Source organism: Theileria equi (assembly GCF_000342415.1).
Source record: "Theileria equi strain WA chromosome 2 map unlocalized gcontig_1105316255037, whole genome shotgun sequence".
NCBI lineage: Eukaryota > Apicomplexa > Aconoidasida > Piroplasmida > Theileriidae > Theileria > Theileria equi.
The window spans coordinates 1552120-1577299 of NW_004668230.1; the positions used below are offsets into that span (position 1 = coordinate 1552120).

At 41.1% G+C, this 25180-nt stretch overlaps 13 protein-coding genes across 13 annotated transcripts; 3 read left to right on the top strand and 10 right to left on the bottom strand.

The window, feature by feature from the left end:
* Positions 1-37: 37 nt before the first annotated feature.
* Positions 38-3622, bottom strand: BEWA_041770 (DNA-dependent RNA polymerase domain containing protein; the record flags this gene model as incomplete). Its single annotated transcript, XM_004833534.1, has 1 exon — positions 38-3622. The coding sequence occupies one exon, from the start codon at positions 3620-3622 to the stop codon at positions 38-40; it is 3585 nt and encodes a 1194-aa protein (XP_004833591.1).
* Positions 3623-3778: 156 nt separating this feature from the next.
* BEWA_041780 (conserved hypothetical protein) lies at positions 3779-5589 on the top strand (the record flags this gene model as incomplete). Its single annotated transcript, XM_004833535.1, has 7 exons — positions 3779-4083; positions 4173-4280; positions 4314-4459; positions 4493-4843; positions 4878-5062; positions 5097-5264; positions 5299-5589. The coding sequence occupies 7 exons, from the start codon at positions 3779-3781 to the stop codon at positions 5587-5589; spliced, it is 1554 nt and encodes a 517-aa protein (XP_004833592.1).
* Positions 5590-5614: 25 nt separating this feature from the next.
* Positions 5615-7370, bottom strand: BEWA_041790 (conserved hypothetical protein). Its single transcript, XM_004833536.1, has 4 exons — positions 7270-7370; positions 7152-7223; positions 6969-7118; positions 5615-5888 (listed from the first exon to the last, which is right to left on the bottom strand). Exons 1-4 carry the CDS (start codon positions 7328-7330, stop codon positions 5680-5682), a joined length of 492 nt encoding a protein of 163 aa, XP_004833593.1. The 5' UTR covers positions 7331-7370; the 3' UTR covers positions 5615-5679.
* Positions 7371-7675: 305 nt separating this feature from the next.
* On the bottom strand, positions 7676-8132 carry BEWA_041800 (hypothetical protein; the record flags this gene model as incomplete). Its single annotated transcript, XM_004833537.1, has 4 exons — positions 7676-7825; positions 7922-7984; positions 8017-8032; positions 8110-8132. The coding sequence occupies 4 exons, from the start codon at positions 8130-8132 to the stop codon at positions 7676-7678; spliced, it is 252 nt and encodes an 83-aa protein (XP_004833594.1).
* Positions 8133-8382: 250 nt separating this feature from the next.
* On the bottom strand, positions 8383-11031 carry BEWA_041810 (hypothetical protein; the record flags this gene model as incomplete). Its single annotated transcript, XM_004833538.1, has 1 exon — positions 8383-11031. One exon carries the CDS (start codon positions 11029-11031, stop codon positions 8383-8385), a length of 2649 nt encoding a protein of 882 aa, XP_004833595.1.
* A 236-nt stretch (positions 11032-11267) lies between these two features.
* BEWA_041820 (replication factor C subunit 2, putative) lies at positions 11268-12155 on the bottom strand (the record flags this gene model as incomplete). Its single annotated transcript, XM_004833539.1, has 4 exons — positions 11268-11704; positions 11739-11791; positions 11923-12002; positions 12039-12155. 4 exons carry the CDS (start codon positions 12153-12155, stop codon positions 11268-11270), a joined length of 687 nt encoding a protein of 228 aa, XP_004833596.1.
* A 277-nt stretch (positions 12156-12432) lies between these two features.
* BEWA_041830 (signal peptide containing protein) lies at positions 12433-13167 on the top strand. The gene is made up of 6 exons (XM_004833540.1): positions 12433-12574; positions 12608-12656; positions 12690-12725; positions 12789-12845; positions 12879-13007; positions 13042-13167. The coding sequence occupies exons 1-6, from the start codon at positions 12455-12457 to the stop codon at positions 13080-13082; spliced, it is 432 nt and encodes a 143-aa protein (XP_004833597.1). The 5' UTR covers positions 12433-12454; the 3' UTR covers positions 13083-13167.
* A 40-nt stretch (positions 13168-13207) lies between these two features.
* BEWA_041840 (hypothetical protein) lies at positions 13208-14137 on the bottom strand (the record flags this gene model as incomplete). Its single annotated transcript, XM_004833541.1, has 1 exon — positions 13208-14137. One exon carries the CDS (start codon positions 14135-14137, stop codon positions 13208-13210), a length of 930 nt encoding a protein of 309 aa, XP_004833598.1.
* A 455-nt stretch (positions 14138-14592) lies between these two features.
* On the bottom strand, positions 14593-16041 carry BEWA_041850 (signal peptide containing protein; the record flags this gene model as incomplete). The annotated part of the gene is made up of 1 exon (XM_004833542.1): positions 14593-16041. One exon carries the CDS (start codon positions 16039-16041, stop codon positions 14593-14595), a length of 1449 nt encoding a protein of 482 aa, XP_004833599.1.
* A 960-nt stretch (positions 16042-17001) lies between these two features.
* On the top strand, positions 17002-17802 carry BEWA_041860 (signal peptide containing protein; the record flags this gene model as incomplete). The annotated part of the gene is made up of 1 exon (XM_004833543.1): positions 17002-17802. The coding sequence occupies one exon, from the start codon at positions 17002-17004 to the stop codon at positions 17800-17802; it is 801 nt and encodes a 266-aa protein (XP_004833600.1).
* A 258-nt stretch (positions 17803-18060) lies between these two features.
* BEWA_041870 (signal peptide containing protein) lies at positions 18061-18960 on the bottom strand (the record flags this gene model as incomplete). The annotated part of the gene is made up of 1 exon (XM_004833544.1): positions 18061-18960. The coding sequence occupies one exon, from the start codon at positions 18958-18960 to the stop codon at positions 18061-18063; it is 900 nt and encodes a 299-aa protein (XP_004833601.1).
* Positions 18961-20995: 2035 nt separating this feature from the next.
* Positions 20996-22438, bottom strand: BEWA_041880 (conserved hypothetical protein; the record flags this gene model as incomplete). Its single annotated transcript, XM_004833545.1, has 1 exon — positions 20996-22438. One exon carries the CDS (start codon positions 22436-22438, stop codon positions 20996-20998), a length of 1443 nt encoding a protein of 480 aa, XP_004833602.1.
* Positions 22439-23437: 999 nt separating this feature from the next.
* On the bottom strand, positions 23438-24931 carry BEWA_041890 (signal peptide containing protein; the record flags this gene model as incomplete). Its single annotated transcript, XM_004833546.1, has 1 exon — positions 23438-24931. The coding sequence occupies one exon, from the start codon at positions 24929-24931 to the stop codon at positions 23438-23440; it is 1494 nt and encodes a 497-aa protein (XP_004833603.1).
* Positions 24932-25180: the final 249 nt, after the last annotated feature.

Below are 25180 nucleotides of genomic sequence, written 5' to 3' on the forward strand. Positions count from 1 at the left end.
AGTGTGGAGTAATAGCTAGCTATAAAGTGTACACAAGTTAATGGAAAAAGTATTGGCTATCCAATACAGATTCAATATCTAGTTTTCCAGTATCTGGAGGTTCCGATACCACACCTTCACCAAGCCTTCGAACACATGTACTGTAAAGGTCTTCTAAAATTGGTCTCTTGTACATGTTAACAAATCCTTTGCGAAGTTCCGAGCGCATAAAGTCTACTCTGTCTGCGTGTATCCAGTAACTGTCATGCACACTGGCAAAGGAAGTGCAGCTTTTAAATATTTCCCGTGCAGTGAACATCAAATGTGAAGCATCTAACGAGTGGATAAAATTTGGTGGAAATGCCATTCTCTGCCTCCTCTTATCCAAATGCGCAGATTTCAGATCCACTATTCTCATGGCCTGCATTTCTGTATGTAGAACACTTGAATCAACTTTGCAATATGGCTGTTCGCAGGGAAGTCCAATGGGACTTATCCACGTAACAGGTATGTTGAATTTAGTATGGGCGCTAGAAATACCGTCCAACCATTTTTTAATGTTCATAGCCTCATTAAAAATTGTTTTTATTGATCCAAATACCTTTCCTGCGATATAAGTTGCTAATCTTCGACGTGCATATGGGTGAAGATGATCAAGTGAAGCTTCATCCTTTAACTTATTATCGATTTGATCAATTGCACCCATGCGAGTTACTCCATAACATATCGTCATTACAGTCTGTTTCACAGTTTTTCTCTTTAAAAGCCCATGGTCAATGCATAACTTTGCACAATCATACGGAGTATTGGCTATTCCAACCGCTCCAGATGTAGGTGGAGCCCTTTGAAATTCCCTGGTAACCTTTGATATAACTTCCAACAATACTTTTTTATAAACATCTTGAGGCTTATCAGTGTCTATTAGATTTACCGACAACCCTCCATTATAGTCCCTACCCAAGGCTGAATAGTGTTGCAATCCATTACAACTACCGTCTTGTTGCACAGGAATTGAGCTCAAATACTTGTGTGGATCCTTTGAGTGTATTGCGCTAACAAGTTCGCATGCTGAGGCAAAGAACTGGAATGGCTTCTCCGCTTTGGACCAAAAATCTTGAGAAGAATCTGAAAATGGATTTTTCACTAGTTTTTCAATTGAACTCATTTGATTGTCGACCCAGACAATTCTATCGTCAAAAGGAAGTTTATCGATACCATAAAGATTAGAAACATGTACCTTGAGCCAAAATAATCCGCGCTCCCCCAATGGGCGCACCTCACTAAAGGTCAGTAAACTTCTACAAGCGTCGTCACAGGCGTGATTCAAATATGGTGATAATGGATATAATCTACCCCTAAAGTCGATGCTTGCAGGTAGATATAATTTTTGCTCATGTATAAAGTTTTCCGCAATGTAAATCCTACGTTCAAATAGAGAACATTCCGATATAGCATTTGCTATCCTCACTTTATCTTCCTCATTTGCCCATCTGTTTTTAGGATTGTAAATTTCTTTAGAATCGCTTGTATTTTTTGTTTCCCCCTTTTCTTTGAGACACGATTTATCCGGTAAATAAGCCCTCATTGGAACTGAGGAATCCGCGTCCCAAAGTTTTTTTAGTACATCCAAAACTCCTGCATTTATTTTCCATGGAACTTTTCCAAATGAATTTGTAATTGAAAACACATTTGACAAATCAAAAACTCTGATATCGAATGATGCTCTGTTCGTGGTCCTTATAAAGTAGTGTTTTAAAATCAGGGATCCTCCTTGAGAAACTGTCACCCATGGCTTTGGTTCACAAATCATTGGTAAGGCGCTCAAATTTATTAATCCACGTGCAACTACATCTCTAAGCTTTAACATGCAGCATTCTTTCATTTCGAGTGTCCCATATGTACGAACACCATTACGTAAAATCTTGTGAACAAACGCAGGTATTTCAACCTTGCTTTCATCAAATCTGGATTTACGGATTCTACTAAAGATTTTCTTTTCATTTCTTTTGCTTTTTTGTGTTTCATCCGAGTTTCTCTTTGTTGCATTATCAATAGGGTGGTCCTCATCGATGAAAGACGAGTTTTCCTGCTTTAGAGCCGTTGCAATATCAACTTCAACATAACAAGATTTTACTAAGGCGTTAAATAAATAACCACCAATAGCCGCATTCTGGCGCACATTCCAGCGTTTAAAATCATCAACAGGGGGTCCATCCGCGTGAACAGTCTGTAGAGAATCACCAGCATGGTTTGTAACGTTTGAAATTACCCTTGCTCTAGATGCACCCGAAAGTGCTGTTACTGTAAAGCTAGATTTCTTTCCTGGGTTTTCCAGTAAAGATTTATTGTCCACATTTTCGTCTGTATTGGCTAGGGGATCTTGCTTTTCATGAACGTCATCCTCAGAAAAATTGGAACTTTGAATGTTGTATTCCTTTTCCAGTTCTTTCATTGTACTTACGTAGATTTTTGAAATTTCTTCCCCGAGCCTTACAGACGCATTTACAAGTAAGACCTGGTTACTTGCTGGCTGCTGTATCATCCTACGCAAAAAACTACCCATGTTTCCTTTGGAATCAGAAGCGTATGCTGGAAAGCACATAAGTTGAAGTGCAAAACGCACAGTCTCTGAAGCCAATACTTTTTCATTCAACTGAGGTGGAATTATACATTCCTCATTCCTACTTCTGTCTCTACTAATGAATTCAGACATATCGTTCACCCACTGATTACATATATCGTTTAGAGCAGGAATATCCGTTGGAGGTCTAATTTCAAGCAGATTGGACGCATCAACGCGAGCACTTTTAAACGCCTCTGTAAAGCCTAATCTTTCGATAATAAACTGTCTCTTGACATTGTGTATATAGGTCCTACGTTGAGAACCGTCAGGATTAAGAGTTGGCTCTTTTTCTGGAAATCTACCAAGGGCCACTTCGGTAGGAATAACTACATTATTAAAATGATTGTGAGCGTCTTCCAACTGTTTTTCGAATCTCTCCTTTTCTTCCTTCTTCAACAGTGGAAGTTGCTTTCCAATGTACAAAAGCTCCTTTTGTGCTTCTATAAACTCTGGACTAAAGAGTTCTTTTAATGAATTGGCCGATTCCACATGTTTCATGAGGTCTTCCGGACGAATGTCCATGAGTACAAATCCATACAAGGAGGCGAATTTTTCAGCTCTTTTAAAGAGATTTATAACCTTGTCATGCATGCCACGAATATGGCCAAACTTGTTTGTGGATAGCCAGTAGATAATGTACAATCCTCTATTCCTAACTTCTTCTTTGGTGATCTCCAAAAGGTCTCGTTTAGGTTCAACGGTAGCGTCACTTCCCCTTTCATCTTCCGCTATTTCGCTCTCTTGTGCACTTGCATCAGTTCCTGATGAATCCTGTACTGGAATATGCTCGTTTGTACTTGGTAATGGGCCACTGTTTATGAGTCTTTTCTGCTGTGTCAATGTTCCCGTAGGACCGCCAAGTGAGATGTTTGGCAGGCCCAGCAGGTTTATACGAGAGCCTAAGCCGCTTATATGCCTGCACATGTCAAGATGCGACCGTTTTCTCGGACATTTGTAGCCGAGGTTGCGATAGAGAAGGGCTTCCAGCTGGGCCAGGTAGCAGCGGCCTGCCTTTGGCATCGTGAGACTTTGGGGGTGATGTTGCGATTATTTCACATTGCAGTGAACTTGAGAATCAATGGCCAATTAATTCGGGAGATAATCGAGATTCTGCCACCCCATAGATGCCGCGCGGCGATGTGTAGGTTTTGGGCGGTCAAAATTCGTTTTCGCACAATGACACTTGGCAGGACACTAAACAGGCGCATAATCTGCAGGTACGCCGAGGCTTACCTGGAGAAACCCGCCGATTCTTCCAAGAGATGCGTCACCACCCTGGCGAGGCAACAGCACGACGATTTCACGTCCCAAAGGGCGAGTGAACCCGCGGTTGTCGCGTCAAACAGGATTTTTTCGAGGAATTACGGGAATTTGGGGAAGGATTGGCTCCCTGTACGCAACCAGTACACGAAATATCGAATCACGAAGCCATGGACTGCAGACAGCACCTACGACGATATCTTCCTCGCAGAACCATCAAAGTTTGTCATTATTTCATGTATATCTGGCGGAATTTGGACTCCGGTCTCGTTCCGCGCATCCACAATGCCCGTTACATGTACGCATTTAGGGAGGACTTTTATCCGATTTCAAAGGAAATGCCGGTCTTTCTAAAGTTTCTCAACCTCTTGACAACCGCCCAGAATCGTAAGGAGGCGTTTATCGACTTTGTAAAGAGGTTTGTTTACCCCTTTTAGACACGTGCCGACAGATGTGAGAATGGATTGGTGGTCGAAAAGGACGTTTATATCACAAAGGATGAGCTCATCCAGTGTATGTGGACAAACGGGTACTCCGAGTCTGAGATTAACGCGTTTAGATTCGCGTTCCCCAACGACTACAAGTTCCACTATCCAGGTATGTCTTGCGCATATTAAACAATGAACGCAGAACTCTCTGTCTTGTTTGAGATTGATGAAGAAGATTGCTATAAATATTGTATAAAGGAACGTGCCTCTAACCCAGAGGAGCTTGTGGAGCTCAAGCTTAAAAAACCAACAAATTTGGTATCCAGCTACGGCCTGGTGTTTGTTGGATGCTGGTTTGGACTTTCCAACGCCGTTTTGGGGAATGCCTGGTTCTTTGCAAAGACACTCCCATTTGGAGCCGTGTTTTATATGCTAGCTGCCTACTTCCAAAAGTGGGTCAAGGAATACATGTGGAAGGAAGAGAATGCCCTGATTGAAAAGGTTAAGCAGGAAAAGGACTATTGTGAAACTGCAATTTACAATCAGCTCAAGAGTTTGTTTTGTGTCCATTAGACATTTGCTTGCAGAATATTTGGAAGACTCCAAGTGCAATGAATATGTTGAAAACTTTAAATCGGAGGTCATTAAACGCATGGATGAATACAGGAGGGCATTGCTCCTCAAAATGAAGGTTGACGCTACCAAAATGATGAATGACAAGTTGAGTTCTATTGCACTCCAGGAGAATGCAATTGCCAATTCACTCGAAAGGGTATGCGTACTCAGCACCTTATGCTCATTTTTAGAATATTGTCACCGAAATGGTAAAGCTCTTTACCCAAGTTTTTGCAACATCGGACAAGATGAAGGATGACGCAGTATTGAGTGCAATTGATGAAATCAAGGGTGACTATCACAAGGAAAAGGATCCACTCTACAAGTTCTTTTTCGATAGTCTTGGTGAATTCCAAAAGGTACGTTTTAGATTCTTCCGACACAATTCCTTAGAAAAAGAGCACAAATGCAATTGTAAAGCGTTGTAATGATGTATTTGACAAAAAGGAAAAGGAATTTTTGGACATGTACACCATTAGACCAAACGAGTATGATGAGGTATCATCTCTTGCAAAACTATGCAAATCGGAAAGTGGCTTTGATCTCGAGAAACTTGATAGCCAGCAATTTGATCGTCTAAATACCTTGTTTGACTCTTTTAACGAGAGAATGGGCTACTTTGTACCCGCACTACCAGAAGTTGCCGGGGCATATCCGGACCCATTTGTCGATCAACAGGTTTGATAATTGTTACTGATATTATGTAAAAATAGGTTGCTGAAAATTTCAAGCTTCTCAAGACTAAACGCCTACATGGCTTCCTCGAGCAGTTTGTCATAAATTAGTACCAACGGCACTACTAGTGTCTCTGCCGTAATTTACAAATCTTGCAAAGACTGTATGTATGCACATGATTGTGGCCAAGTATAGTACAAGCACTGAAAAATTCTTGAAGGAATCGTTGAACTTGAATTTGTAGCACCAAAGTGTAGCTATAATTGCAATCCATGAAAAGGTGCTCCACTTCCAAATGTCGTTGCGTTCTGTATATTTGTATGTATGTATGAAGTATGCAAAGTGCATGAATGCATGAGATTTGTAGTGAGCTTCGGAGTCTTTCTGGGCTGCCTAACGATAGGTGGAAGAGCATGCTGCATTGTCCATAGAGGGAGTACCGAATGAGTAGTGCACAAGGATAACATCCTTACCTATGGAATAAAAGCCCAGAGAAGAATCTATGCGTACTCCATTAGACCAACTAGTCAGTACCAAAGCTAGTATATAGAGTATCATCCATAGACTCATATCTGTCGTACACGAGGATCTCCATAGAGTCTTCATAGACCTCTCATTAGTATCATTAGATTAAGCGTACTAGAGGGTCTCTATAACATCGTTTGTAGATCCACCAACCTCCAAATACAGCGAGAATTACAGCTCCAGTAGTAAGAGCTGCAGATCCAGTAAGAATTTTCCAAATAGAAGAGTTAGTTTGAGAAACTCCATAATAGATTCCATAAGCACCTAGCAACAATGAGACCAGCGGCAACAAGTATTAGTAGATGGGTTAGCAACTTGTTCATCAGCCTTAGTAATAGCAGGTGACATTCTCCTAGCTTACTATCTTATCAGAAGTGGTAGGCTTAGACTTTAATGCAAAGGAAGGAAGCCATGACAAACTACATTAACCTTGGATCCTTCAAGACCAAATTGCGATTCACATCCGTCTATAGTATGAGTAAGAGAATAGAACTGATGAGAGTAATTGTCCTTCCACAGGAACCATACCCATCATCCAATAGTACTTCCTCCATCTAGCCGTACCTCCTCATCCATACATTCATCCTCCCTCACAACTAGTTCATCGTCAGAGAGACTATCCATGGAACAAGATGAACAACTATCAAGGTACACTAGTCAGTAGAAATCACTTCAAGGTCTATCCGATCATCAACTTCCACCGAGTCCATTCCTTCTTCCGTTGCACTCCAGTAATGACCTTAATCCTACTAGACGGAAGAGCTCCCGCTGGTAGCCCAGGCTCACTACGCTCACCATCCCTCATTCTTCGGGACTCCGTCTAACGACGGCGTTCGCTATTCCATAGCTCACATTATACTAACCTGTTACAATAGTCTCCGTGTGTACCCTGGTCGGTTTGGTGATGAAAACCGTGAGGATGAGCGTCTCATTCGTGCTAAATCCGGGCAGTTCTTCCAACACCTTGCCGTCTCTGAGAAGCATACCGCGATATATGATCCGTATGGTACATTCTGTACGTTTTTATCCATTCCTGCTCAACGTACCCTTGATCGTCTCCTTTTCGAGTAATTTCTCCTTTATGAGCGCAATCGTTGAGTTTTTTGGAAACTCCTCGACTGTAAATTTTTGTAGAGGCTAGCCGCGGCCGACAAACAAACTTACCTACGACCTTTGACTCACAATCATAGTGATTTATGAGTAACTTTACATTTAAATGTTCCATAATGGAAATTTATATACAAATCCATAATTATTTACTCACTGAGCTCCAAACTTAGGCGGAACCCCCAGTTATTGTGTTTTTAATGTGAAAACATGCGGAAGCCAGTTGAAAGTACTGAGATCCACCTGTACAGACTCATGTAAACTGGATAAACACACTCCTTCCGACACCCAGACCACCAACAAGCCAATGTGCATCGTGATGCCAGCACGTACACACCATGTCTAAGTGCCACTCTCCAGCCGTGGCTAGGGTGTAGCTACGCTTCTACATTTCCTATCCGCAATAGCCTGGAGGTTCTTGGCCAAATCTGCCCCCTGGAATGAGCCAGAGAGGCGGAAATTGTCATAGGAATTGTTGCAAGTTTGTCAAAATGAATAAGAAATGGATTGCCATACCTTGAAGAAGAGCATAGTCCCTATTTGCGAGCTCTAGAGCGATCTTGGACTTGTCAATGTCACCCAAATTTGGGTCCGATACCACGCGTTCGATTATCTACAAATTGGTGTTGCAGGGAATGAATGGGTATTCTTTGACAACAGTAGTATATAGCGTGGTATTTGCAAATGGGATATGAGGAAACATTCAAACCTGTTGGAAAATGGCGGCAATGTCCCATCCGTTGTGTACAATGTCCCTGCAGAGTGCCTCAACCTAAATGTTTGTAATGTTGCAAGAAAACTCACATCTCCCTCTGGCTTGCTGCAGACCTCGAAAATACCCTCTACGATGCTCCTCGGTGGTTGCTACAATGTGTCAAGTGTAGGAATAAAGCTTACCCCTGAAACGCTATAAACTGCATCGTCCGTAATCTCAGTGTATAGCGATGCCGTTGACTAGAAAATTGGTGTAATGTGAATGTAAAGTTTGTGTATTGGAGTGTATTCTATGGTAGATGAGGAGTAGAGTCTCATGAATGTGAAAATAGAGGATCACTTGAGAGACTCTTGGTATTGGAAATGTCAGTCCTTCCAGTGTCAGGGAAGACTCTCCATTAGACTAACTACTCAGTATGACTTCCCTAGTCTCCCTACTTGAGAGTCCATAGACTCCTAAATCTGTCTAACCCAAGGGTCTCCCTTATAGCGATTATAAAGTTTCCATCCTCCAAAAAATGTTGCGGCACTTCCGGCAAGAGTACCGGAGGTAGATCCAAACGCTGTCCATAGTACAGAACCGGTAGCAGCAGTTTCAACAACGCCAGTAAAAGAAGAAGCAGTACCAGGAGGAGTAGAAGGAACAGGAGATGGACTACCAGCAGCTTCAGCTTGAGGTTCTTCAGAAGGAGCTGGAGGAGTAGTTTCAGGAGGTTGAGTAAGAGGAGTAGTAGTAGAAGTAGGTCCAGGAGGAACAGGAGTAACTCCGGATCCAGTAGTATCACTGGCATCGTCATTGCCGCTATCTTTAACAGTAATAGGAGTACCTTCACCCTTTTTATCAGCAGTAAGTTCAGCAGGTTCAGAAGGACCTTTTTCACCGCCTATACTGGACTGACTAGTTCTAGCAACAGAGCCTGATCCACGTTGAAGATCAGCAGCTTGAGGAAATGTTCTACCAACACGTCGTTGAGTGTCAGAAGAGTCATAATGATCAGAAGTTTTAGAAAGTTTGTGCTCTTGAGAATTTTGAAGAGAGGTTTTAAGTAGAGCATCAACCACTCCAGCAACTAGTCCTCCAAGACCAGCCACAGCTGAATCAAATGACCAATTACTATTTCCACTTACCCTATTAGTATCCTGATTATTTACATCAGGGTCTCTCCCAGTTCCAACTTTATCAAGATAACTAGCAGTTTGAGCTCCATCTTCAGCAGGAGTAACATCAGGTCCATCATTAGTATGAGTACCTTCAGTTTTACTACCACTAGAGTCACTAGAATCAGAACTATCACCAATATAAGCCGTACCTTCTTGAGTAGCACCTAGTACTGCATACTTCCCTTGAGAAGTAGTAGTTAATAGTCCAACAGAATTATCAAGAGCTTTAATTTGAGTAACAGTAATTCCACTACTAGATGAACTATCACTAGAGACTCCTTTAGCTCCTTCAGTAGATTTTTCAGAGGCAGTAGATTGAGTAACTTGACCTTCAGGTTTACCATCTTTTTCACCGCGAGTAGCTCGTTGAGGAGGAACTTCAGGAGGTCCTTCACCGTCACTAGAGTTTTCATATTCACTACCTTCCTCTTCGTCTTCCTCATCTTCTTGGTCTCCAGTAGATACTACTCCTTCGGTTTCTTCAGCGCTTTCAGAACGTCCTAGTTTAGCAGTCTCTTGAGTACATTCTTGCAATCCACTAGTACCACGGTCTCTTAGCACTCCTGTAAATTTGTTCCATTGTTTGCACCCAAGATTGCGACCGTCTATTTCTGTCTTATTAATACCTTTAAGTCTAGCGGAAGTCTTTTTCCACGCTTTTGTATAACCACCCTTACTTTGCATTCTGTACCACCCTGTAGAGGATTTTTTGTTACTTTTAGAATCATCAAGATAAATCAGGATTGGGTTATGCTTGTCAGAATAAAACGTGTAAATTTCTACCGGACCATTCATGGGAAAGTGTAATGCATTAGACTTAACACGCTTCCTATTTTCTTTAGATGTATCAGTAGCAAGATAGAACTTAATATCTGCCAGCTTAGAATCGTCCCTGATTGAGTATTTGGTATATCCCGCCTTTCCAATACCTTCCCTTGCAATCTCCCCAGTGGTAACAGTAATTTTCTGCTCCTTACTGCCGGAACAAGCCTGACCTTTTCCAATAGAGTTACCATACGAAAGATCAATAGTAACTGCTTTATAGTTTTCGCAAGAAAGTCCATCCAACTTCTTGGCAAGTTCTTCAGTAGGCTGACCATTGATATAAAATGTATTCCCACGGTCATAAACTTCTTGCCACTCAGTACCATCAGGACTCTTACTATAGTACCAAGTAGATTCCTCTTGACCACTCTTCATAAATTCAAACATGATAGGTACAGGAGAAATCCCCGTGTTGGAATAGAGTCTTATTCCATTTATTTGACCACCAGGAGGAATAATAATATCCTTAATCTTTTCCTTTTTATACTCTATTCTGGAAATTCCTGTATTACCATCTATACCATTGATTTTATAGGACGTAGTAACATATTCTGTTCCATTAAGCTGAGGAGCTTGCCCAGAAGACTCTATACCTTTACCTTTCGTGCGATGAGAACTAAAATTGAGATATTTAGCAGGATATTCGATATCAAATGGTAAGACATTGTTTATAGCAGCATTGCGGTCATCAAGTCTTGTCTGTAGTGATGTTCCTTCCACATATCCGTGATGTACCCAAGTAGTCGCATCTTTGTTCTGTGCTTCATTCTCACCATTATCTTGTTTATAGTAGTACTCTGGCTGACTTTGATGATCCTTCCTGATGACCTTAATAACAAGTGGCTTCTTGCGATCTTTGTCTGCATCCCAGTAATATACCGATACCTTGGTAACACCTTCTATGTCTTCTCCATTATCACCTAACTTATCACCACCTATATCTTTCTTAAGGGTAAATGGTGTTCCATCCTTTAGTTCATGAGTATATGCAACAAAACCCCTTGCATTACTAGGACTGACCTCTTTTCTGGCAGAAATACTGCCAATCTTATCGCATCTACATGTTCCACTATCTCCATTACAGTGCACATTTAACCGGAGCCAGTCTCCAGCAGTCATCCTCCATGTTCAGAAAGTATAATCTTTCAAGACTCTGAGATCCATGAGTAGTCTCAATGCAATAATATCTAGTCATTCATCCTCCCTCGAGAGTAGTTCACCATCTTGCAGTAGGGAACATCCTGTCATTCATTGTCTCACATACATCCCCTATTTCAGTCATCTACCAATGAGTTCAAAATAAGAAATTTCGCAAGACTCTACTCCACATCTAGCATACATCCCTTTAGTGGTCATCAATCCACCAAAGATGTACTCATTAAACATACCTGAAGAATTGTAATGCTCTTTCTCATATCCCCTTGTGAAATTTTGGTAAGGAATTGCAGAGCACTGGTAGTGTATGCAATCCCCTCCTGCTTACAAATATATTCAAGTCTATCGACTTGTGAATTTTGCTCAATTGGCTTAAAGTGAAACGCAGAACATCTCGAATATATGGGTCCGATGATCTTGTGAAGATAATTGCAAATTAGGATGAAACGCGAGATATTTGAATAATTCTCTATAACACGACGTAAAGCAGCCTGGGCATCCGATGTAATCATGTCTGCTTCATCCAGAATGATCATTTTATAATTTGGCATGACTCTCTTTGTCTCTGGGTTAATCTTGTTGTTTGAAATGTTAATCCTAGTATAAGTCTTTATGCGGTCTCTAACAACGTCAATTCCTGTAATTTGTCAATTTTGTCAAAGTATCCGCACCTCTCTCATCCGAAGCATTCAACTCCAAGACACGCTCCCTCATTCCTTCCGCTCTATAACATTTTGTAGACCATTCAGTTGGAAATGTAGAGTCACATTTGTGGGCCCAAAAAAGGGAGGTGTAAAGTCCAAAGCCCGCAATTCGCATGAAGAAACCATGCACATTAACACAAAATCAACAAACCCGTAAATCTGTCTCGCCATGGCGAGAGCTGCAGAGGTCTTTCCGGTACCGGGTGGTCCATGGAATATCATATGAGGCATCTACAGGATGTTTTGTGGCCACAAATGGCAACCTACGTTAAAGGTCTCTATGATTTGCTCCATGATTGAAACTGCCTGGGTCTGGAAAACGACATCAGAGAGCTTTTTTGGGCGATACTTTTCGACCCACGGAATGTCCTTTCCAGTGCTCATTGCTCAGTCTCCTCTGTAAAGCCATAAATTTGTGCCATTGATATGAAATATGAATGTCTAAATGGCAGCTTGAGTGCCAAAGGGCCGTAACAAGAGTACGGACGGATAAATGACCTAAAAGCGCTCAAAAACGGACCAAATTGAGCGGTGTGGAGATAAAAACTTACGTAAAATGCTAGAAAAGGTAAAAGTGGCAATAAGCGCCAAAAATCTGAAAATTCGGTGGGTATAAACTGAGTGGAATCACGCCACACACAAAACGCCCTTCCCGGTGTTCATCCTACATATTCGGGTATAGGATGTGCTATGAGGTCATTTTGTGGCTACTGCTCAGCTTTTGCGTAGCAAAGGAGACTTCTCCGTACGAATGTGTCAAGTTGGCCCCGCAGTCGTTGGGAATCGGACAATTTTGTCTTTCCGTAAGTTTTCTCGCCCTCATCCACCAACTTCAGACCTGTGACGGCCACTGTGCGCAGTTTGTCTCCCCTCCCGGGACAATGAGTGAGTTTATCCCTTTGACTTAACGACTTACAGACTATCCCTTGAATGACCATCCGGCAATTCCATCAGGTATGGCGCTTTACGGAATGTTTATGCATCTCTTCACACCACATGTACTATGATACTGTGCAGACTGTGAAAATACCAAAGGAAGGCTGATGTGTATGTCTACAGATCCCAATCCTCACGGTAAGTCATAGCGGAAATAGACAACGTCCCTAGGATACCCGCTCTGCGATTTAATAGACACAAGGTACTGCAAAGAGAACACGTGCGCATGCTGGTCCCCCTGCATCAGTCACGAATGTCCACCAAAGTTTGTAAAGAAGGAACATCAGAGAACAAACTCGGGTGAGTTGTCTACGCACATAAATGGGAAATTTAGGTTGCTTTGACAGTAACTTGAGGGTACTGTGTGTCTCTTAGTCGTGCTGAACATTCGTCTCTAATTGACACATGAGACAAGAATAAGTAGAAAATGTAAATGGATATGGTAAAATGTTAAGTCTGCATTACATCTAATAATCGAGGAATTACATTCAACGCTGGTCCTATTCGTTGGTATTGTTAGATGAAGAAGAAACCATGTCAGAAGAGGATGCATCCTCTAAATTTTGGTGAGATGTGGCCGATTCCGAGCTTGATACACGTGGACTATTTTCTTGTCTTCCTGGAATTTGGTTTGTAGAACTCCCCGCATTTGCGCCACTATTACTCGCATCATCCATTCTGCGAAGTCGCTTACGAGGTACTGCATCGCTAGATTCCGAATCAGACTCTGAGCTCGATCCTCTCTCGCGTATTTCATCGTCTCTATTCATTTGTTGTTCTCGCTCCAAGATGCTTTGTAGCCGGGAGTCATCTACCACGTACACCTGCATTCTATCATCCTCATCATCGTCAAAGTTTGCATCGTTCCATACTCCATCATTCAAACTTAGTTCTTCAATGTAAAATGACCCATAAAGTGTACCCGGACCTTCTGGCACAATCTGTGCTGGAGAAGAATCACCTCCTCCATGCTCAACGCCTTGACCCCAATCACCTTGGTGTTCAGCAATCAAGTCATCAAGCCATTCGTCCATCATTCCTTGGTACGTCTCCGGTATTAATGCTTCGTGATGTTCTTCATCGTCACCTTCTATGGAAGGTTCCCATTCTTCGTGACCATCCCTTCTAATGAAATATTTGAGTTGGTAGTCCCCAAGAGGAAATCTTACATGAATAGTAAGTTGAGTTATACCATTGATTTCGTGTGAAAAGACGATTGCACACTTTTCTTCCTCGACAGGTTCCCATATTGTTCTTCCTCCGTCCGTAACTTTTATGAAATGGTTTACAGAACTTGGAAAGTAGAACTTGTATATGCCATGGCTTGTAGTACTTTCGTAGTAATTTACAATGGTACTGTTAATATTTGTGATATCCAAAGTGATGTCTTCAGGCTCTCGTACTAACGCAAGATCCCCAAATGGATTCATGCATATGCATGCGGATAGAAATGTCAGTATCACTATGCCATACATCACTACAAATGAGAAATCTCTCTAAAATACTTGTTGATTCATTATAATGGATGGGGCAGACACATTTATGTTTGTCGAATTTGGTGCCAAATACTCTGGGAATGGTAGAGGAATAACGGAATTTTTAAAGTTTGTATATCCCATCACTTTGACCCTCGGAAAACATAAAGGGAAGAAGAGTATATCGAAAATTTTCCCCCAAAGACCCAGTGGTTGACGATGTTGCATAAACCAACTTTTGAGTTGTAATCGGTATAAGGACTCAAAACTTCAAAATTACGGTGGGCGGAGAATAACTAATATATTGAAATTAAAAACATGGTAATACTATACTCTTAAAATAAAATATCCTCTGTATATCATGCAGTATATAGACAGACAAGTTTATAATTGGTCCGTTTATAAACCAGTCAGCCAGAGGCCTTTCTGGCCTTTATAATTTCCAACTTGCGATTGTATTCTTCGCTCTGTATTTCCTTCCATCTTTTTCCATCCTTTTCAAAAAAGACAAAGCAAGGGGTAAAGCGATATTTAGCGAATATAGATATCAAATCCAGATTGTCGCAGGATGCTCTCCTAACATAAATAAGTCTAACATTGCTACTAGTTGGTTTCCACAGTGTGTGGTTATGGTCAGCCACAGCAGATATGAAAACACTTTGTTTTGGAGTATATGCTGTAGATATCAGCTTACCAGAAATGTTCCTTGTTACATCCAAGAAGTTTGTATTCGGGTTCGAAATGTCCAGCGCAGTTGTCTCTTTCAAACATGATGATTCAGTCTCAGAACCACTAATTTCATCCAACAAATTGAAACAACCTTTACCCGTGGTTTCCTTCCATTCTCCACCCTTTTTCTCAAAACGCACTTGAGTCGATTCGTTAGCATCACTTATATATATTGTAGCAAATTTGCTTCCTTTCGCAATATAAAAGGTTACAAGTGTACACTTTTGACTGTCTTTAGCTTTCCAAATTGGTATTTTACCATCTGATACTGAGGTTACCCTGAAACCCTCGACTGCGGAATAGGCTCCACATTTAAATCCAGCACACTTACGTGCGCTTTGTACGATCCTTTTCTTATCCGGCTTCGCGAGATCCAGATTACATGGAGTAGTAGGCTTGGGAGTATCCTGTTTTTCTGCGATTTTTTTATAAAATACGTCTTTGGAAATGCTCTTCCATCCGGAACCCGGTTTACGCTCAAAGTATTCCTCAGTCTTTGGCCTCAATATCTGCAGTTGCATCAACTCTGATCGTCCCCCTGTAATAACCTTTGCGTAAATACACTTTTGATAGTTATCAGCCGTCCATACTGTGGCTCCACGGTCAGAAACTGAAAGAATTTCTACCCCTTCCTCTGGAGTATACATGTGATGAACAGATCCATCATCCTTCTCCTCTTCGTCCACAGCGGTTTTGTACATATTTGGACTATAAATGTCAAGGTCATAACCAGAATTTTGCATCCTTATCTTCCTAAATGTTTTGTCTGCGTCTTCTTCCGTAACCCCCTTCCATTCCTTGCCATTCTTTTCGTAACACTGTGTAGTGGATACACCCCCTTTCCTAACATCTACAGCGACCAAAGGTAGTCCATCATACTTGTACCAAACGGCCAGGACTGCCTTTTCCCCTGGACTTGCTCTCCATACCTCTTCCTGGCCATTCACAATACTTGATATGCCGAATCCTTTATGGACAGTATAAGACTCAAACGCAAAGCCGTTGTCAAAGCCCTCAAAGACAGACACTTTGGGGGTATCAACGCTTGAGAAGTTTAGTGTAATTCGGTCGTCCGGAGAGGCTACACACCTGGAGAGTGTGTAGAGCGATAGGAGCCAAAATATCGTCATTCTTCTGTCATGATACGATACTAAATTTAAGATTCTGTGCTCAAAGTTGTGGAGCCTAATGTACAGCAGTTTCAAAGAACAAGACACACACCCACGAGGACCTACACAGATTCTATGTTCATCCTCAAGGTGCACACATCAATAGGAGACAATTAATAATGGGCAAGAATAGCTACAAAGGCTACTACAAGTTAAATGTGTAGACGATACGTGCGCCTCACAGGGCGCTCTCCTCTCTCCTCCCTTAGGCGCCATAAAATGGGCGTTTGCCACGTAATCACTCGTTATTATCAATAATCTTCCTTGTCCCTGTCTATATAGCGTTTATGAGACAAAATTCCCAACTAGACGCCGCGGTGCAGGGGAGGAAGAGACTGTCTAATCCGTTCGGAATCTCCTCTCCAAATTCTCTCCATGTCTATATACTTGTAACATCATCTGGGGACTGCCTACACATTTGTCTACGGATTCGAGTTTTCGTATTCTCTCCGGCTGGGTAGCCCCGTGTCTCGACACTCTTGCGCTCAGTTGGTACGGACTACGCGATTTCTAATGGGTTCAATATTGTACAGAGGAACATTTGTGGCGGTAACCAAGCTCGTGCGAGGTTCGTCCTCTCGGTGGCTCCCCTATGGTAGGGTCTTGTCTAATGGTAATGGTCGCTGACTAAACGAGTTTTAGGGGATCCAACCTCATTTGTGTCCCCCTATCTGTTGGTTCCTCTCCGCTGCAAGGGATGCATCTGGATCTATCATCTCGGTCCGTCAGCATGCTGCTCTGGCCCCTGACATGCACTCCAAATGATGAACGGGTAAAAATCAGCTCTCCAGTATTAATAAACAACTTGTCGTTACAACAGAGTTGCCTTTGTGAGTTTATTCAATCGCCCATCTTTTGCGTTTCCCCTTTTGGTACAATTTGTCAAAGCTTCTAGAGTCGTACTTTAGGTGAAAGAGCGCCATGCAAACGTCCATTCTGTTCACAATTTTCCTGTCTGTAAAGTTTGCATTTACAGCAGACGAAGAGCCTGCAAATGGGAATTTGCGAGTAGGTAAAGGTGAGACCAAGGTCAAGGTCCCACTGGTAATAAACATCTCTGAAGACCTGCCGGAACAGAGCGTGGTCTATCAAAGCAGATCTTTCCCCAACCACTATTACTATGGAATCAAACCAGAGTATGATGCGGAATACAGGATTGGTGCAATTAAGGATGGTCAAGAAGTCATTATAGAAGATGACGAAAGGAGTGTTGGAAGAACATTCATGGTCGATACTACGGAAAGGGCCAATAAAGGACTTGGAATCTTCAAGTATGTTGATGTCAGCACAGTGTATAAAACCGAGTCTGGAGATCTCGAACATGATATAAGGGAATTTCTCAAAATGTCACAGCATCTACCATACAGGGAAATAGATAGACATCCTGTAGAAGTTGATGTATCGAGACAAGATGGAACACTGATAGTAAAAAGACTTGTCAAAGATGATGGCGAAATTCTCTACTTTATATCTAGGGACCTGGACAATGCCGCTGTGATTGGAAGGGTCAAATATGGCAGATACATTGTGGATGATAGAACAGATGGTCTCGTCTACAGATTTGTCGTATTAACTGAAAACGCGGGAGATCGTCCCATTACTATCACATCTTACACTAAAGATGGAAAACGCATCAAATCAAAATATGTCTTTGTAGATGATGATCAGGGATTTAAACTAGAAAGCGAAGACATTGCAGATGATATTGGACATGTGGAATAGGTAATTATTCTCTCAAAAAAATATCACTCTTTAAACCTGTTCAACCATGTAATGGATGATAAATATGCCATGTCCAGACAAGCTTGAGAACTGACAAATGCATTAAACATTTTATTAACTTTATTTATGAACATTCTAGGAATGAATGTATACGATTAAAATATTCTATAACAAGCATCTGGCCTTTAAATTTGTTGTGAAGGTACAAAGTAAGGATTCGTTTAGGTCACCATAATGTTCCGTGTAATGGAAAATAAATCAGACAGAATCATCCAATTGTTCGTAGCATAGGAGATCCGGTTGTGGAGTTATTTGTCCTCTAATCTTCATTTCGTCGACCTTTGCTTCAAATGTAGGTTTTTCTATTCGTGTCCATTCTCCACACTGGTTCCTATCATAATATTGGTCTTCCAGAGACGCCTGATTCTTTACATGGATTTTTAACAGCTTCGTATTAAAGTCAGAATGTGTTTTTGCGATTGTACAAATTTCACCCGGACGTCCGTCCCAGATAGGTGATGTGGCATCTATTATTGAAGTAAAAAAATGTCCCGGGGCAACTGTATATAAAACGGTAGTTACACCCCGAAATTTACTTTCACTCATAGACACGGCTTCATTTGAAATTGTCAGATCCAACATTATGCCTCTAGAGCCTCTCAATAGTCGAGAATGACGTATTCTTGCATTTTTACCCGCGTTTACTTTGGATTTGTCTTCTGATGACTCGTAAAGAGTTCCATTCCTGATTTTCCATCTGCTATCTTCCCATTTGTAAGTGTTCATTTTGTAAGTTCCGTCCTGTAATCGCACGTACAGGCGGAGATATGATCTCATGCATCCCTTAAATGTTACCCTTGCAAATAGACAACTATTTCCTGGCCCTTGAGAAGACCAGATAATTACACCGCTGTCACAAACTTCCGTTAATTCATAGCCACTTCGAGTAGTATAGGTACGGTAAGAAATTCCACAGTAGCTACCATTGTGTACCTTGAAGATATTTTTATCGATTCGTCCGGAAATTTCTAGAGATACACCCACAAGTTTGTGCTCAAAAGTTAAATATGCCTTGGACTTTTCATCTTCATCGGAAACGTTACCACAGGCACATGACCTGCATGCAAGGATTATCAGCAAAGCCTTTGCAATTCCCATTGCGATATGACCCAAAAATTTGTTATAGGAAAAAATTTGTCCAGTTTTATGATGATAATGACATGGGGCATATGGATGAATTCGCGGCGCATATCCCTTTAGTCATTCCTGATCACCAAAGGGGTAATATCAGAACATAGTGCCTTTCGACACTTTTAAGGAAGTTGCAGTGTTGAATGTTATTGTGGATTGTCGATAGAATAACTAGGTTGGATATATTATGCATAGTGTGTAGCAATGTATAGAATTAACAGTTAGGGCTCTCTAGTTTGCTTATTAAAGGTTATACCCTTTACTAAGTACTCCAAGATGTTGCATGCAATTTATAATTGGATTATTGTGATTCTTTTGTTTAAAAATTACCATCAAATTAATGCAAAGGGTCCAACCATTTCGTTCTCTTGTCCTGCAAGTCTGGAGTTACTCCGTTGATACACATTCGCGTGCTATACACAAAAATTTTGTCTCACTATTCATATTTTGAGATTGGCAAAATTTTCCATTTTTCTCCTTTTCCCTTGGTCCTTTATCAGTCTTATCCTGGTGCTAAACTCCATGTTGTTAATGACAACCCATCCATTTAATCCAAACCTATAATTTATAAATGTAAAGCTATTTTTGGTATAAGTATGCAGAGACATTAGTCTATTTGTGCCATCTGTGTATATCCTTACAGAATGACATTTATTCCGTCCTCCTTTCCAGACATCAAATTCTCCATCCTTTACGGATTTAAAGAATGTGTCACGGTTTGGGGTAAATTTAATGTATGTTACTCCAGAATCACTTGTTTCAACCACATCAATGTCCCTTTTATTTATGTTTTGAAGGTCAAGTTTATACCCCGTTAACCCGCAACAAAAACACATATCTACATCAATACAAGATGATAGCCCAAATATTGAAATGAGAAACAAGATTGCGATAGTACTCATGATGGGAAAGGTAACTATATGGAAAATAGACAAAGGTTTGCACTTTATGATGCATGGGGAATAACCAAATGCGAATTTAAAAGGTAAGGTGAAATCTCTGCCAATTGAATTTAAATCGATGTAATAAGCCATCTACTAGGAGCGGACATTATTATGGAATAAACATGCAATTTTTCAGCTAGAAAATGCTCTAGATTTGGCAAAAGGAACCAATGGAATCTCAAACTCTTTCACAATGGTCTGTAGCACTTCGGGAAATTCTGATTTTACATCATTAAACGTTTTTCTGGAACAAGAATAGTTGTAAATTGGTCAAAATGCCAAGAGATTTGTGATTAACTCAACCTGTAGCCTAGTTGTATAGAGTCTCAGGGATGACTGATTTGTCCTCCAGTTCCATAACACACTCTGTACTCGCATACCACCGATTTTATAGATGATAATATGTCTACAATTGTAAAGGTATTCATGGAAACTGTAGATGAGTAATGCATGTAGAAATTAGATTTTTTAGTGGTAATAAGAAATATGCCAAGTAAAACATCTGAGACCAAAATGCCAATAGAAGAGCTTCCTTAGGGCGTTATGAATAATATAAGAGTTACTATCATGAAGCGTATGTGTCTCCAAATTACTCCTGCCAAACACCACAGGGTTCCCATTGCAAAACCTTTACTAGATACCCTGCCGAGTTAGACACTTTCCAGATCATAAGAATTATAAAGTTTCGGGATTTTAACACCCATTTAACCGGTTATAAGTTCTATATAACAAATTACAGCAATGATCCCGACTTGTGACATCAGTACCTTCAAACTACTTTTGAGTGGCGACTCTCATACATTTTTCTGTAGCATAGTACCGTCGAGAGACCTTAGGGTACTTACGGAGGATCTACCATTCTTGAGAGTCTCTTATGAATAGACGACAAGTTGGTCTCATGGACTCACTCTCCAATAACATTCATCCATACTACATAGACATTAATTAGAGGCTCTCTAGTTGTTCTAAGGAATGGAGTTTATAATACGTAAACGAGTGTGATTAGTTAAGACAATGTGCACATTTAGCACAGACTGACGAGTGTGTATATTTTACAGTTAGTAAGGAGGCATAAACGGGTATGGTATGCATTCAATCTCCTCTTTCTTTTTAATAAATGGTAGATCAAAGAAAGGATCATCGTCCTCAGGTGGAGTATCTTCATAGACAATAAAGAGATGTTCCTTCTTTCCGAGAATAGTGCTTCTGATATCCCTTGTATAAGACGTCATACAGGTTCTATAGGCGCCTTTTGCTGAACTCGAGTACCAGTACCAGAATGCCTTTTTTGTGGTAAAGTGCTTGGTAGGCCAGTTGTCCCTATCCCTCTCAGCCTGTCTATACGTTGTGAGATAGCCATTTCCCATGAAAGCAAACATAATCATTGCCAGGGAAAATCCAAAGGCATTGACAGTGGCCATAGTTGGATTGCTCTTTTGGCCATCTTTTTGCATAGCAGCTCCACCCATCCCAGAAGCCCTAGTCGTCTGAACACACAAATCGTACGATATAGTCAATATGGCAAGAACCCGAACGTTATTCATGCATTGAGCAATTTTTGATCCTGGATAATGCAGAGATAGAAGAAACAAAACCCCAAGTAATACTTCCAAGACATAAAAGATCCACGCAAAATGCCATTTAGTATCATCCCACTTAGTGTTTGGACCTTTCTGAAACTGAGACATGACAAAGATAGTCATGCCTGGTATTGTACTCGTGAATAAGACGGCCATCGTGATCTTAGAACCAAGACCCATTCCAATAAATTTGTAAGGGGCGATAGCAGGGTAAAAGAGATTTTGCATTCCGAATCCCAAAGTTGTCAACATAATTGGAGATAAGGCTTTGTCCATTCCCTCAAACTTAGTCTCACTTGCTTGAATTGTTTTACTCGCATATGCAACAGACCAAAGTATTGCAGATATTCCAGATACAAACACTGCAAGTGATAATTGTCCGACAATTAACTTGTAGGGAATGTTTGTAACCATCCATGCTTTTGCAATCTTTGTGAATAAAAATTGGTAAGCAGAAACCATGATTGCGGCCAGCTGCATAGAACCTATGTAAAAAGGCATGTCCTTCCCTATTACTGCCGGAAGGCAGACATTATTTGCACCGTATATAACCGATGAGAAAATAATTGCGCAATAGTAATACATGATGTGTCCCCTTTTTCCTCCATTGTAATATATTATTAGTAGAGCTATGAAAGATAGACAATAAAGCCAGCTTGACGCTGTGGATATTCCACCTAAGGCTGTTTTAGCACTTGGCCAGGGTAGAAGGATCAAGTTCAACAAAAGCGATCCAAGAAATGTAGACAGCCTGAAGGCAATGATAGTCCTGTTAATATACAATCCCACGTAACTTCTAGGGAGCATAAATCTGTCCACACAATAGCTCCCAGAAGAAACCATGAGAATGAACAACTGGGAGGAAGTAAAACCTGCCAAGAAGGCAGCTGCCTGTTTCACTTTATCATCCGACATAGTCATTCCATAAACACTTGTAACTAGTTATAATTTCCAAGTGCTGGTGCCTTAAGACACTCATTAACAGCTCTTGATTCTCATCTTGTAGAAACGTCTAGACAAAGTGGATGGAAATGCATAGTTAATAGTACTAGACATGGGGGATGGTAGTCAATACAACCTCTATAATCCATACAAACCAAACTTTGTCACGTTTTCCAAGAGAATACAAGATGAGAGTGATCCTATTCCTGGACTAGGAAGAATGGATTCCATGCCCCATGGTAGCGAGGAAAATTCTTCTTCGGTGAAGAAAATTATTCTCTTTTCTTCTCTAAATGTTTGAATGTTTATTTCCTCTTTGGTGCCAATACAAGCCTGTCTACCGCCTGGTTTCTTCTCCAATTCCTCTACATTCTCCTCTGTCTAGTCATCCCTGGAGAGTTTAGACACCTATATAGACAATAGTAAAGAGGCATAATTTCTCAATATTTCCCTGGAAATTTAGGTCATTAAGATTTTACTATGCGTGTTTTGTTTTAGCGGTGGAAGATCTGCGGTCTAGTGCCCCTGCGGATGTGTGATTTGTGTTCTAGATCAAGAATATAAATTCTGTGGGAAAGCTGATGATTTGCCATTATGACCCATTCTGGTAATTTTTGTGGAGTCATCCGTGTTAGTATAGATGGATAAAGCCCAAATTTGGTGGCAGAAGAGCCTCCGTTTGTCTATCCTTTATGACGTTGGGGTTTTGCATTGGGATTCCAAAATGTTGTTCCCTCTCCACCAGAGCTCCAATGCGCCATCTAATACCCCTGTTCTAATGAGAAAATATGCAAAGAGGATAATGTGTAAACACTACCACTCCCAATCACTAATTTTCTGGCAAGTGGAGATAACGTCTCTATTTTGGTGATTAAAGCCCATGGATCGACAGGTGACTACAATTAAACTGCATTCCTAGTTGTGTTTTACGCGACCAAATCAATTTAAAAGGAATTCCGACATATTACAAAGAGACTGTTAGGCTGCGACCATTGCTTGAACTTTACTAGAGAAATTCCCACTGGAAATAGATATCCACCCGTCTCTGCCTCTTGCAAAGTATGATAATCCAGATCGATCACCGTCATTAACATAAACTGCTAGTAACTGGTATTTCCCATCTTTAGTAATTTGTCTGACAAAGGAACATTTTTTCCCAGACCTGGCAGCCCAGATAAAGTGTGACTCATCAGTTACAAGGGTTATATACTTTCCATATTTGGGAAAATATGTGATATCTTTGACCTTTCCACTTGTTTCCTCATTCACGAAGATGTCATTGGGATTTATGTGTGAGATGTTTAGTGTGCATGGTTTCCTTGGTTTTTGCTCATCCCTTTGGGGAATATTTTTATCAATACTATAAAATTCCTCTTTGTCCATAGATGCCCATCCAGAACCTTCATTCTTGAAGTATCTGAATCCCGCTTTGCTTCCCTTGCCAACAACTTGCAAGATGAGGGTGACTACTCCGTTCCTTGACTTGTAAAGAGCCATGGAGCATTCCTTCTCTCCAAAGCCACTCCAAATCGTCTCTCCATCATCAGTAACCTCACTAAAGAAGGATTCTATGGGAAGGAGAGATTTTGTGTAGATCATGTCCTTGTAGTAGTCGTTGAGCTTGTTCTGGTAGTACTCAAAGTCTACTGAAACCCACTTGTTATCTAAACGCTCAAAGAATGAACCGGTAGAATAATCATCTTTATCGGGGATTACTGCAAAGAGCTCGTACTCTTTAGCCTTGTACAAGAGATCTACAAGTGTTCCCTTATTGTCAGATCTTGCTTCCCAGAGGGTCCTACCTCCATCCACAACCTTGGCAATGCTGAGTTCAGAATATGCGGCAAACTTGAAGTTATCAAAATCGCCATGTGTAACATTAATGGTAAAGACCTTTGAGATGTCTGGGTTGGAAACGTCCAGAACAAAGTCAACATCAAATGATCCTCTAGAAATGACTCCTAGAACATCCTTGGGTATATCCTTAACAACACTTTCATATTCATCTACAAGGTCCCTATTTGGGTTTGAAATGTCCAAAATTGGAGACTTGGGGAGGGCTCTGGAGCCGGCCCTCATTCCGGCATGCTTGAGGTCAAACTCCCCGGCCCCTATGCCTTTCCATTCGCCAGCCTCCTTCTCGAAACAGGAAAGACCCAGGCCCTTGCTGTAAAGGGTGAGAAGAGGAGTGTGTCCCTCCCTCTTGAAGATATTTACGGCGGTGCATTTTTCTTCAGCGCCAGACTTCCAGAGAGTGGCTCCGCCTTCTACAACGCTGGTGAAGAAGTGGTTGTCTCTCAGGAAGAAGGATTTGAAGGCAACTCCGTACAAAGTGCCTTCTTCCACCGCGACGTTGGCGCTGTTTGTACCGTCAACGTCCAACACGATGCCGTTTATCCTTCCTTTGAGGACATTCTCGGATCTAACCGGAACACACGTGAATAAAAACAGCAATAGCTGTATGACTACCATTTTATTGTTCCTGAAGAACGAGGGGCGCCGAGATTACTCTTCTTCCTGTTGAGGATGGGGTACACACCGAAGAAGAATTGAGCTAAATGGGTTCCTCTTGCCAAGAATCTCATTTTTCTGAACCATAATACGCTATGAAGAACGTATGAGGGTTTGTTGATCTCGAATGTAAACCTAGGTGGTAACATAGGCCTTTGAATCTCACTGCCAGTAGTTCTTACCAAAAACGTCATGTCTAATTGACTTTTA